This window comes from Plecotus auritus (genome assembly GCF_963455305.1).
Source record: "Plecotus auritus genome assembly, chromosome: 3".
Classification (NCBI taxonomy): domain Eukaryota; kingdom Metazoa; phylum Chordata; class Mammalia; order Chiroptera; family Vespertilionidae; genus Plecotus; species Plecotus auritus.
The window spans coordinates 41757513-41772383 of NC_137772.1; the positions used below are offsets into that span (position 1 = coordinate 41757513).

General features: G+C 33.5%; 1 protein-coding gene across 2 annotated transcripts in view; it reads right to left on the reverse strand.

Moving 5' to 3' along the window:
- The window catches only part of PCCA (propionyl-CoA carboxylase subunit alpha), a 402018-nt gene that overhangs the window by 179958 nt on the left and 207189 nt on the right, over positions 1 to 14871 (reverse strand). For both annotated transcript variants that reach the window (XM_080662438.1, XM_080662437.1), the window contains exons 13-16: positions 7747 to 7890; positions 6317 to 6391; positions 2110 to 2178; positions 631 to 706 (exon numbers count right to left, since the gene is read on the reverse strand). In XM_080662438.1, the coding sequence (XP_080518564.1) occupies positions 631 to 706; positions 2110 to 2178; positions 6317 to 6391; positions 7747 to 7890 (364 nt within the window). The remainder of the gene's footprint in view (positions 1 to 630; positions 707 to 2109; positions 2179 to 6316; positions 6392 to 7746; positions 7891 to 14871) is intronic.

Genomic DNA, 14871 nt, shown 5'->3' on the forward strand with positions numbered 1-14871 from the left:
TAACTCTATTTTAATTCTTTAAGTGTAATAGCTGGTCCTAATGCAGTTTTCACTACATACCCTAAAGGCTTACAGAATCTCACTTTGTTAGATATTAGAACTATCCTAATGAGGTAACAAAATTGTATTTCCTAGAGACATGAGGTAACAAAATTGTATTTCCTAGAAAATATTCTATAATTTGCTCTAGTTCATAGAAGCAAAGAGCTCTTCTTTCTACTCTCAAGTCAGTCAAATGTTGGCCACTATATTTTCTATCTCCACACATTTTCAAGTTTCATACTTCAAAAAACCAAAGACAATAATAATATAACAAATCTGCTGTCAAACTGCACCCACCAGAAGTCTTCAGTATAAAAAACCATTTTACATATAAAAAACTGTATGTTCATCTAGGAAAGATCATAAATTAAGCTATTAAATGAAACTTATGATCTAAGATATATATGTAAAGTATAGCAGTGCTAAAGAAAATGAAATATTTATTCTTAATTAGTATGTCAGTTTAATTAATTCAAGCTTTTTTTTATCCCACTTAAACAAATATGGTATCAAATTCGCTAATTAGTAAACCTTCAAGCTATTTTCTAGAATTGCAGAGATAACAGGACCTAAAATGTTTGCTTTTACCTCGAATAACATAATTATCCAGTGCATCTTCCATTCTCTTCAGTGCTTCAGTTCTATCAGAACCATATGTGATTAGCTAAAAGCAAGCAAACAAAAAGATTTATATCGATATATAGACCAATCCATCGAACAACTCACTTCCCATATTATCTTTCAAAACTTCACAGTGGTTCAATTTATATTAGTATATCAAGATTTTTCTAAATAAATAAATATTAGAATCAAGCTATTTCAGACTTTACTCCTATAGTTCACTATCACAGTAAAGAGTTATTTGAGATAAACAAAAATAAGCATAAACTTTTTTTTTCTATATTACAAATAACAATATAGAAGCAATGGGTTCTTGTACTAAAAAACTTACTGTCTTATATGAATTTGTGCTTATTTACATGAATCTTATACAAATTAGCAGTAAAATTGCACCTTAACTATTCATGAAAGAGTTTTCTGGTTATTACATTAGTCAATTTGTAGTTTGCATTTTAGTACATTCAACACGTTTATGTAATACATTTGGTACATTTTAGTATTTTCAATAGCCAGTATGAAAATTCATTTGCAGGCCACTTTTCTGAACAGATATGCATTCATTTAAAATGAAACTATTTTCATTTAAATTGATCTATAATATTTTAATGTATATTTTATTCAATAGCGTTTCTCTAACAAACAAAATAACTAAAGTTCATTTAAACAATACAAGTGAAAAAAAAGGAAAAAATGATTTGTTTACTGAAACTACATTAAAAGTCCCCCCAAAATATGCAGAAAAACATCTTGAGAAAGAAGATTTATAATAAAGAAGCTATTCTTCAATACAAGTCTAAAAGTTTAGAAAAAATGGAATTTCCTCAATAAAACCCACAATTTTAACAACTGTGGTCAAAATTTTACATTTTATAAGATCTTCAAATTCTGAAGATTTTTAAATATTTAAAGATTTAAGTGGAGCCAATTTATTCCAGAAAGTCAAATTTAAAAAAGACAGGTAGGCATAAAAGAAATCCTATACTCTTACATACAATTTAATTATGTAAAACCTACAAAGTTTGTGATTTATAAAATTTAAAAAGATAAAAAGTACTCTGACAAACACAGCCTATCACCCAAACTCTTTGACATCACCTGCAATTCTTAGTTTTATCTCAGGCATTTTTCAGGAATGGCCAGAAAACACCTTAACTCCTTCTCACTGCAATAGGCTGGGTTGGTATCACTGGTTAGATAAGTTTGATATTGGCAGGTAGTAATTTTATTTGAGTTGATGGGGGAAGAAGGGGTGTTGGAAACTAACATGATACTGAATTTCTCTCTTCAAAGAAAATCTGTTCTGCTTTCACTTTTCCATCAGTACACAAGTCCTTGTTTAATTATAATACCTGATTCAGATAAAGAACCAATTTCAAACTTCTTAATTAAAAGGTCTATTGCCCTTCAGAATAAAATTGAAAGAAGCCATTAAAAAATAGAACTAACTTTGGAAATCATTGGATCATAGTAAATGCTAATATCACTTCCTGGTTGGATACCACTGTCAACCCGGACCTGGAAGACAGAAAAAAATGAAAGTAACTTCATATTGTACACATGTTTCTAACAACAAATTTAATTTCCATGGAACAGATGGATAATTTCAATCTCAACATTTAGCTTCTGGAAAATAGAACAATAATATAGAAATATATAGAGACCAAATTATCTTGGTCTGTCAATATTCAGTCATACATATTTTTGTTTTCCCACTAAATGAAGAAACTAAGAAAAGGGGGTTGGAGAGGGAAGCATTTCTACATCACTATCCGGCTATGCGTTTGTAGTTATTTGATGATGTCTCCAACTGAAGCACAGCATGAATGATGCTCCCACTGCACCGTCTGAGAGTTCCAGTGAGGACCCCACTCAAGCCATGCAACAGGACTTGGGGGCTCAGCTCATCAGCCCCACAGGAAAGCTGGTCCTGAGCCTTTCATGTCTGCAACACTTTCCTTTGTTGCCTCACCCTCTCAACTGTAAAACACTTTTTTTCTCTTACTGTTAGTCCCCTGAGACTTGACTGTTTACACAGCTTTTTTCATGGCTTTGCGTTGTAAGGACACAGCCCCAATTAGAGTTCTGATTTTGTGATTTTCAAGGGAGGGGGTGTGGAATAGTACAAGTTCAAAAAATTCTTTTGAAGAGCCTGATTGCTGTTAACCAGCCAACAAGTTAGTACATCGCTGATTCTTGTTTTCATCTCCCAGTTTGATATCAGCAATAAGGCACAGAGGTTAGCCATGTAAAACTTTTTAAATGAGCAGTTGCTGAGGATGAAATAGTTATTAAATTATGGTGCCTAAGTTTAGGAATCTGAAGTATTTAAAAGCTAATCAAAATACTTAAGACTGTCAAGCATGTCCTAGGGGTCTTGAGGATGGAAGAATTTAATCGAAGCTACAAGAACAGCAGGACTTTGATGCCCAACATTGTAAAGGGGTGAGAAGAGAGAAGCGGAAGCTCCTCACCTGTGGGAAGAAGCCTTCCTAATAAACAGCAGCTCATCTGTCTGCAGCAAGGCAGAAAAAGGTCAACTCAGCGGCTGTTAGACCTTTAATATTTTAATTTAGGCAATTATCAAGGGACCACATGTAGAACCTCTTGTCTAGGATATCCACATGAGGGTATGATGATGGCTTTATTATACAGTGACATCAAAAGATAAAGCATAGTTTCATCCCCTTAAAAAAAGTCACACTGTTATTATTCTCTTTGTAAGGTTTTAGAAGACGACATTATAACTAACCCAGAGTACTTTTATTCCTGTATTTGTAAAACACAAAAATTTTCTTTGCATTCACATTCACATAGGAAAACCTTAATGTTAAATGAAAGTCAATCTGGGCACTTAAAAAATAAATTTGGCTTTCTATTTTCTGAAAACATACTTCAGGACATAAACTGAAGTTCTATGAAATTCACAAGCAGTGTTTATTAAAACTAGAAAAGAATTAACGGGGCAGCTGTGAAAGCAATAAAATTATAATCTACCTTCTCCCACATTTAAATAGCCCCCAAATGGCAACTGGTAATCAAGTTACATATCAGAAGACATCTCTGAACTTGCAATTTTTTAATTTGAGTGGCAAAAAGTTAAAGAGCTAATTTTACCACCATGTATTATTTAAAACCTTAGCACACTTGCTAAAGCTGTATTTAAAATTGAAATTGGTACAAGTTCTAAAACTTTTTACTTTAAACATATTCTATTATTTGCTACATAAAGTGCTATGAAGCCAGTGTGGAACTTTGATGTTCAACCCACTGAAAATTAAAAGGCAATAAAGAATATTTATTACATTCTCCTATAGTTCATAACTTAAAAGTTTAGTTGCCTTGAATAACAGCATCCTAAGTGTTAGGTCACCTAGGGCCCTCAAATATAATTTTGTCTTTGTTATTTATTAAAATTATAATTACAGAAGGTTATGTCATTTTCCTTTAAAAATAAGTAGGGTAATATCAAAATGTATTATATATAATCAACACATATCTTTGTATAAGCAAATCAACATTACCAACAAAGAAAACTCCTACTTATAATTTACTGCTTTTGCATATTTTTTCAAATAATAATCAGCTTTCTAAAATGCCTAACAATGAATTAAAAGTCAAATCAAGTCTCCTTTCCTCCAAGTAAAACAAAGGCTCTACAAAAGAATATATTTAGCTTTTACACTAAAAGCTTTGAAAACAAAGTCAGATAAAATTATTCACAAATTTCTGAGCAGAACAAAATTGCAGTCTGCAAATAACAAATTTACAAAATATGGTGGCCAATGATAAAAAGAAAGTCTTCATATTTGCCATATAAATAAATTTTAGGCCTAAAGAAGCATGTGAAAAGTACAAACCGTACGTTAACTCTGAAGTTTGTATTCTTATGACCAAAATGGCAAGAGACACAAAGGGTTTCCTATGTTAAAAATGACTGATCTACTTTAAGAAGGCAAGAAGGAAGGGTGACACCCAAGCACCCATATAGGAGAGCCTCAAACCACTGCTCAGAAACCTCTGGCATCATTTAAATGCCTCTCCTCTGTAACAACAGTGGCTCCGTACCAACAGTGGCCCCGTCTCCCACCCTTCACTCCCGATTCACCTCTCCCCCTCAGCACAACTCCCAGCCCACCATGTCTACCTGACAAGTGACAGCCCAAGCTGATTAAATGCTTCCAAGGAAGGGGAATCGTGGGCCTCCATGACAGGCCAAAAGTGATCACCATGGAGATACATAATTACAGCTGTCAACGCATCTACTGTCCTGCTGACATCAATTTGATTGCTCCCAGCAATAATGATAGACAAAGCTTAGTGTGCACTCTCCCGCACCCAATCACTTTATCTATTCCTTGGTCCATTTAGCTGACATGCAACATTCACGCAAGCAAATAACAGCAGTAAGCAGAACATTTAAGGCATTTTAATTGTTTTTTCTTTCTATGGATGGCTCACAACCACAAATGTTATTACATAAAACTCCTGCTGCAGCATTAATTGAAGAAAGATTTGGAGGGACAAAGACCGTAGGGGGTATAGTTTGTCCATTATCACTTATACTTTCAACAGGTCTCACGTTCGAAAATTGCAAATTGCAAAAACTTGCGAGGGCAAAATGTTTGACATCCTGCTAGCTATTACAACATGGTGAAAACTTCTAACAACTAGAGTTATCATTACAAATTCTTACTTAATATTTTTTGTTTGATTAAAAAATGTTTAGATGTGTCTCCATAATACTTGTTTTCTCATCTGCTATTTAACATCACATAATGCCTGTTAAATCTTTACAATTTTTTTTCTGCCTTCAGGCTTTGAACACAGCATGGAGTCTTCGACCCTAGAAAGGGTCAAGTCCCTTTAGAAAGCACATGGGCAAAAACAATTTTAAAAGTGAAATAAATCATATATCCAATAACATCTTCAAATTTAGAATTCTTCCTGTAATCTTTCACCATCTTCATGCCAGTAATCAAACTGAATAATCATATTCACAGATGGTACAGCCTTGTCACACACCAGCTAACACCATGTCATATATATGTGCACTTATTACCTTGATTAAAAGAAAGGGTATGTCCTTGTTCTTTTTATGCAATAAAAACTATTTAAAGAACTATTAAATATAGAAGAACTATGGAATAAAGTGGACAGTGATCAATTTTCTTTAACTGGTGTGAATAATATGTATTAAAGTCGGTGACATACCAAAATGAGGTAGCTTGTTTTCCTTAATCCATTTCAATTAACAAGCTAGGGCCTGAATTTCCTGACATCTGACTATATAGGGAAGCTGGATTAGATTTATTGAAGAGGTTATATTGTAACAGAAAAGTCATTTCCCATTCTTAGGATTCCATGCTCTTATTAATTACAATTTTTGAAAGAATTAGGAACATTGTAAACTATTATTTATTTAGATTAGAAGTCAGATGTTTCCAGACTTCCCCTGTCAAATGGATTGTGACTTCCTGCACATTATAAAGTACAAAATATAAAAAAAAAAACACACACAAAAAAATTGTAATTCCCCATGAATTTCACTTGTCCTTCAATTTATACCCTTTGGTGTTAACATGCTTAAACATAAAAGTATGACATAAATCAAGATTTTTAAGCCCTCACTTGGTATTACAGTTTAATGACTTACACCAGGTAGATGTATTGGTTCTTGGTACTGAGACAATCTCCCAATAGACGGTAAACCAAAAGACTTGTAGGGGTCCTGAGGGTTCAAAGGAAAGGAAGCACAGTCTTTGAAATATAGATGAGCACAAGGTTAAATATTTACACAATGAAGAAGCATTTATAGGTTTATTTTTCCATACACAGTACTTATCAAATCACAGATTTCAGAATATTACTGTCTTATACTCACTCTAGACAACTTAGAAGTGTAAAAATAAAACAGAACTGTAAGCAGAATTTAGCCTAACCTTGATTATACTTTATTAAAATTGGTAAAATTCCAACTTTTTTATAAGTCTTCTTAGAAGGCCTTGGGCAAAAATAAAATAACTTAGGTGCTACATCAAAACACACTCAAGTTCAGAACAACAAAAGTAGTACACTAAAGATATTTGTTTTTCTCATTCTCAAAACAGCTCACATATGGTAAAATCTGATAATTTTGTTCTTTAAATAAAGACCTGAAAAGAAGCTTTGAACATGGTAGGTGCTATGTGCTCAATTGTAAATACCTTAGATCATCAGGATAAAAATTACATAAGTTCAGTGTCATAACAAGAAGGAAGAATAACACTTAAAGTATAATAAAAAAGCATAAACAATAACCAAGCCACAACGTATTTCTCAAGATCTTTAAACAACACTTCCAAACAACTTCTGTATTCTTAAACTCTGATACTGCTGATTTATTTTTTATTTCAACAGACAGGCTTCATGTCTAAAAGTAAAAGACAGTGCGTTTTCTTACATTCCAGTTTTAATAATTTGAAAATAGCATTTTCAGACATTGATTGCTTTATTATCTGATTTACAGTTATCTTTATAAAATAACGTAAAAGTACTGAACTGAGTGCTTATGAGTAAAATGCATAATTAAAATTATGAAGGAAAAGTTTTATCAAAAGCTTTGCAATTTAAATTTCAATTGTTACTTTCATGTAATCATAAGGGATGAACTTTTTAGGAAAAAAAACTTGGAAAAAATTTAAGTAAATATTGAATTAACAACTAATGTGTGCTCAGGGTAGGCTCTTAAAAATATGGAAATAAATGCTGCCGTTTTTTTCAAATATGGTTTGAAACAAGCAAATAAACAAACCCAAGGTCCACTGAAGCACAAGAATATTAAATGCTTTGTTGCCCCTTAAACTGATTGGTAGCTATTTTTCCATCCAGGAAAAATACATGAAAATTAATTAAATGCAATCCTTTTAAACTATTTTGAATTATGTCAAAATTATCTAACCTTATTTTCTGGTTCAATTCTGGCTTACATAATCAAATACTTGACACGGATTATAAAACCTTAACTTTACTTTTTTATTTAACTATACCTGGGGTCTCGTGACTCAGATACAACCACCCTCCTTCCTCCCAACATCATTCATTTACCTCAGCATACACCCGACATTCAACTGCCCAGCCGTTGATGGGAATATCAGCTTGTTTGTGCCTGAGAGGGTAACCCTTGGCAACACGGATCATTTCTTGGACTAGGTCCAGGCCAGTAATGCATTCTGTGACAGGATGCTCAACCTGCAAGGCCAAGATGTGCCAGTCAATAGGTGTAGGAAAAGGTACATAAATAGAAATAAGCAAGAACAAGTCCAATAATTTCTGGGTAAAATAATGTTAATTACATTTAATCATATTTGACTAAAAAACTGAGAGAATAAAATTAAAGAATAAACACAATAGCGTGCAAAGCATGATAAGAAACACTAACAACTAAAAAGTATTTGTAAACTATCTGTATCACTTTTCCCAGTTTTTACCTAGAAGTGGTCCAGCAATGTTTAACACTTTAAATTATGGTTAATTCATAACCGAAAATTACATATTTAACTGCAGTCCTCAATGTGGCTGATAATCAACCTATTCTGCTACACTTAGCATGGCATCCTCAGAGGCAGATTATGATTTTCCAAAGCACTAGTCTAGCCTAAGTCTCACCCACTTGCATGCTTTCACTAACCTGTCCTGACAGGCAACCCGATTAGCGTACTCTTACATCAATGCAGTCTAGCAGAAAGCAGCAGATGGATCCTGCAGGTTGTTTTCCCTCTAGACCTACGTGGGGAGTGCTTAGCATGCACAATAGCAAAACTGAGCCAGTGAAATCACTCTGCTCTCTCAGCAAATTGCTGGTAACTACCTTGGATGATGCTGTCATGGGGATCCCTGGCCTTCCACACTAACACATGGGATACACATGTACAAAAACATGCACTGACAGAGAGGGATACTAACAGGGATACACATCATTGTAAATCTGATCGATAGCTTACAAGTTCCTAAACTGAAATGAACTAAAATAAAGCCACTTACAGCACCGTTAAAGAACAGATCATCTGTTGCTCACCTAAAGCCTTGAATAAGTTTGAAAATTTTAAATAGAACTTTGGCCACATCTGCTGCTTTGATATCAATTTATTTTCTCATAAAAATTAAGCATGTTCTAATCTAAACGCACTTCACAATAGTTGTTTTTTTTTCATGACGCTGTATTTCTGACACGGGAAAAGGTCAGTGAACAAACGAATTGACTTCCAATCTTCAACTACACTAATTGAAGGACAGGATTTAGTCATTATAATAATCCTGAAGCTTATCATAAGCAAACAATGCCATGGTCTTTAAAAAAAAGCTTTGTAAAAATAAACAGATGGCATCCATAATTAGCTCTGTGTGTGTTATGAGTTTGTTTACAGTTTCAACAACATTTTAAGACATTTTGACATAATTTTAATGACAAATCATCACTAAAATAAGCATCTAGCCTTTGTAAAATAAATGCAGCACTAAATAAAGATCTTTTTAGATAGTATAAAAAATATATTTTTGAAAGCAAATTATGGTTTTGCGAGAAATAAGATTCTATAGTATAAATAAGAAAAAAATATAAAGCCTCTCTATTATTGGTAGAAACAAATTTCACGTGAGAAAGCATCATTCCACTCTAAATATTCAAGAGGTGAACCTACTATGTGCCAAAGGCTTTTATATCATCCTACTGACACATCTCTGGTAAGTGAGAAAATAATTTTAAAAGCTAAGTGAAAATACATACTATACACTAGGCAATTAAATATAAAATGAATGAGTGAATGAATGGACAGCAAATCAAGAGACACACCTATTACAAAGGGTAGAGGTAGGGCTGGAATTTTTGTCCCTCCCAGCATGTTCTGATATTCCTGATCTTCCTCATGGAAAAATGTATGTGAAAGCATGTAATAAATATAATCAGCTAGATAATTATGTGCTGTTATCCTTTATAAAGCATATTATTATAAAAGTTTAAAGAACCAAATTAATTATAAGTCTCTGTTTTACCTTAGAAGGCCTCTTAATAGCTGTGTAGGAAAAAAAAGTACATTGGACCCATGAATGGAATACAAAAAAGGATCCACTTTAACCCAACGGAGTTATATAACAGAAACATAACAACATTTTACATTCTAAATTAGTGAGCTGCAAGTATTTCAAAATAAAATAATTAAGTAGATAACAAATAACAATTGGATACTCAAAGCAAAATCATTACCTACAAATTTTTTTTAAAGTATCCACTTAGGTTCAAGTATTGTTAAAGTCTACAAAACATTCTAACATGTCTAAATTTTTTAGGTAACAGAAACATATCTTTTTAAAGTAGAACTTATCATTTTAAACCTTTTCTAAAGAAATTTTTCTAAATACATTTTAATACAATTCCAAAGTTATTAAACAGGACATGAAATATTTTCTGTACACCCTGTATTATTATTTTCAGGGACCTTATAAGTGCAACATGGTTTAGATAAACAATTTATAGCTCCCATCCTTGAGAACTTAAAAATAGTTTCCCTCTGCAAGTTCAACTCAACACCTAGACATCAGAACAGAGCAATACGAAGAAACAAAATGGCTCCCACACCAAAATATTCAATAATAGTTTTCAAATATCTTTCAAAAAGAAAGAAGGGAGGAAAGAAGGGAAAATTAATAGAAAGTGAAAGTGGCTAACTGGAACAAAAGGTTATAAAAAGAAAACAGAGTCAAAGATGGATGTCTAGTAAGCCAGTTCACCTTGTCCCACCTAGAAGAAAAAAAAAAAAATCTAACTATAAAAATATGATGCTAATAAACATTTATTCTGAGAGCTAGTATGTGTGTATGTTGGGGCTGGGTGGGTTCCTGTGTCACTTCTGCCTAGGCAACACTGAGCTAACCTAAGTTAAACAGGCTTTCTTTTTAAGAAAGATTCCTCAAACTCAATCTGCCCTGGAACTCAACAAGAAAAAGATAATGTATAGTACTTATTTAGCCACACACCTTCTTTTGCAGAGCATCTTTATGGGTTGAGAATTATATGGAACACACTTTCAGGGAAAAAAATGCCTTAAACATTCAAAATATAAAACTGAATTTCCTTATTGTGAACCTATCCTCACCAAACACTTTTTTAAAAAAATATATTTTATTGATAACCAGAGAGGAAGAGAGAGGGAGCTAGAAACATCATTGATGAGAGAGAATCATTGATTGGCTGCCTCCTGCATGACCCACACGGAAGATTGAGCCCACAATCCAGGCATGTGCCCTGAACAGGAACCGAATCTGTGACTTCCTAGTTCATAGGTTGACACTCAAACCACTGAGCCATACCGGCCGGGCCAAATACATTTTTGAGAACCTGGTTCATACATAGTTTTATTACCCAACAGAAATGTGTTCTAATTCCAAGAAACATATGAATAAAGGGATCAACTAGATAGTATGATTATACGTCAAAGGTTAATATATGGACATTCTCTTATATAAATCTTGTGATTTATTCAGCAAAAGTAAGATGAGAGAGAAAAAAATCAATGTGAGAAAGAAGAAAAAAACAAGGAGAGGAGGGAGGGTGTAAGGTAGGGTAAAGAGGTAGAGGAGGGAGGGAGGGATGAAGGGAGGGAGAGCAGGAGGACACATGACAAGAAAATACAAAGGAGTAAGCCTTTACAAAATTAGAATTTCTGAATCCTCAAAGGCAAAATTACTGATTGGGATATATTCATCAAGGTACGCCATCCTGCAGGGTCTATTAATAGCTGATAAGTCAATTTGTACTGGCAATGCCCCATCTCACCATGAATCTTTTGTTCAAACAGGTACAAACAACTACAATCACCAAATGCCATATTATGGGACATAATCATACTAAAGGACTAGAATGAGTAAGTATTCTACGTGCTTACATTTAGATGGTCACAATCAGCTAGCTGTTTATAGATCTATTTGCTATTTTAATTTTATCTTTTTCATCACCATCAAGTAGTCACTATTGTCGGTGTTGGTGTCTAGACCATTTGTCATTCCCTCTTACTGATCTGTTGCTTCAAATGTTTTTCCCAAAAAATAAATAACTGAGCTTATCAAATGCAATGAGGTAAATTAGGTTTTGCTTCACCTCTGAGTTTTTTTTAATCCACATCCAAGGATATGTTTATTGACTTGAGGGAGGAAAAAACATCTATGTGAGAGAAACACTGCTCAGTTGCCTCCCGAACACATCCCAACCAGGGATCAAACCCACTACATAGTTATGTGCCTTGACAGGGAATGGAACTCACAACCATTTTGGTGTATGGGACAATGCTCCAAATAACTGAGCCACCAGGCCAGGACTCACCTCTGAGTTCTTAATGTATCAAATTTCAATAGTAATGAATAATCTTTCTGGCACTGTGTTGTCATTTATCTACCTCCATGATCAAATAAATATACTCATAAATTCTGCCACTGCTACTGTAAACTTTAGCCTTATTCCTCATTAAATAGAAACTAGGAAGTATCTAAAACTAGTGAGTGAAAGTATAAAATATTTCCAGAATCTCAAAGTATCTCCATATAAAATACCTTATTAATGACAAAGGGAAAAATAGTAACTGCAGTGGAGAAATGTGAGACACACCATCTTAACCAAGCCAACGCCACCTGTAAATGGGATAGACATCACCTGTCTCCTATGTGATGCTCATAGGTAGACAATAACATTTCTGAGGTATTCTTGCCAAAAATGCATAACTTGAATATAATGAGAAAACAGATAAATGTAAAATGAAGGACATTCTGTAAAATAAATTGCCTGTGCTAATAAGAAGGGAAAAAAAGTGCCAAAACCGGTTTGGCTCAGTGGATAGAGCGTCGGCCTGCGGACTGAAAGGTCCCAGGTTCGATTCCGGTCAAGGGCATGTAACTTGGTTGCGGGCACATCCCCAGTAGGAGGTGTGCAAGAGGCAGCTGATCGATGTTTCTCTCTCATCGATGTTTCTAACTCTCTATCCCTCTTCCTTCCTCTCTGTAAAAAATCAATAAAATATATTTTAAAAAAATAAATAAATAAAAAATAAAAAAAAAAGAAGGGAAAAAAAGTAAAGGTCATAGTTGACAAAAAAATGACTAAGAAATGTTCCAGATGGAGAGAAAGTGAAGAGATAGGAAAGGTAAATGGGATGCAGGAACTTGGACCATTTTTTTTTCTTTTACTATAAAAAACTAATGAGATAATTGGTGAAATCTGAATATGATCCACAGATTAAATGACAGTAATGTATCACTGTTAACATCTTAATTTTGGTAATGTAAAAGAATTTTCTTGATTTTAGGAAATAAAGACATATTTAGGAGACAGAAGTGCCAGGCTTAAAATTTACTCCAAAATGCTTCAGGTAAAGAAGACAGACGTAGATATATAGATACAGATATAGATATAAGGATAAAGCAAGTGTAAATGCTACTGAAAGGTGTTCAAACATGCTTTGTAATATTTTGAAATTTTGCTGAAATGAATAATTCTGTACATCTGAAATAACTTCAAAATAAAAGTTCATAAAAATTAAAACAATGCCATTAGAGTTTTTGTTTTTATATTATAAAACATTTTTAAATAAAGAAAACTGATTTAATCAACATTCTTTTCTCTTCAATCAAAATATTCCCATTGTGTTAAATGAAAATAATCAACAGCATATAATTTGTTCAATATATTACCTCTGACTTAAATTTTTAAATATTTTATTGTGTTACTTACCTAGTAATTCCTAAAATTTTAATAGGTAACTTGGTAACATACAAGTATTCCTCAAACGAAGCAGTATATAATTGCATACTTAACTTCAAATGAAAATTAACATTGAGGGAAGTTTAAAGGAGAGAAGTCATATCGATGAAATATGTGTTAATGTGGACATTATAGAGGGGGGGGGGGTGATAAAAAGTATTCAAAGTTCCTTAAATGGAGAGATATTTTGTTGCAATTGTTTGTCAAATGGTGAGTGGTGGGCCAATTGCTTAGTCAAAACAGAAGCTGTCCCCAAAAGTGGAGTCCCATCGTGCATACCATAACCAACATCTCTGTATGGCACTAAAATTTACAAACCCATCCATATGCGCAAACTTGTTTCTCAACACTCCATTGTCACTTCACAAAGATACAGGAGGCATAAAGTGAGTAAATATTAAGAACTGCTAATATTTAATAATGTTATTTTAAGTTAATAAAATTTTAGGTAACATCTTTATTAAATACATCAAGTCTAAACTGACATAGTACAAAGTGTTAGTTGGTAAAAGCTATCTTTTGTAAGCAGAACTTGATTCAATTCAGCAAAACAGCATAGGTGTAATTACCTGTTGAAATATGAGGAAACTGTCCTGTTATCCAAAATTGAGTTTCATATGGTATTTGGCATAACAGCTAGCTTTTTAGTTTGTTATTTCAGCCCAAAAGGATAACTGATGCCATTATTTTTGGTTCTGCTTTTTTGGTTCAGAGAGATTCTTTGTCCAGAACAGAATCTAACACGTACCTATTAAAATTCTACAGCTTTACCTCCTGAGAATACAGGGTTTCAAAATAAAGATCTGAAGTTATTAGATTTTGATCCACAGAATTCAAAGATAAAAAGCATGTTGGGAAATTGGCCCCAACTCACCTTGAAAATAATGGCTATATTAAAGAGTGCCCATGCAACAGAACTAATTCTATTATATAAAGTTTCCCTGTTGACCCCACAACAAATAATAAACTGAAGAAAAGATGAGGGAACTGTTATGGGCTGAATTGTGTGCTCTGCCACCGCTGCACCCCCCAATTCATATGTTGAAGTCCTCATCCCTAGTACTTTAGAATATGACTATATTTGGAAATAGGGTCTTTAAAGGGGCAATTAAATTAAGGTGAAGCTGAAGCGAATAGGGTGGGTCCTAATCCAATATGACCGGTATCCTTAGAAAACATCAGCACACAGACAGCAGACAGTACAGAAAAAAAGACTATGTGAAAACACAAAAAGACAGCCATCTGCAAGCCAAAGACAGGCCTCCAGTAGAAATCAATCCTGCCAAGACTTTAATTTTACACTTCTAGCCTCCACAACTGTGAGAAAAAAAAATCTGTCATTTAATCCATCCAGTCTGTGGTATGTCTTACAGCAGCCCTAGGAAACTAATACAGGAACAAATTTGAAAAATTAAAACTAGCTAAGA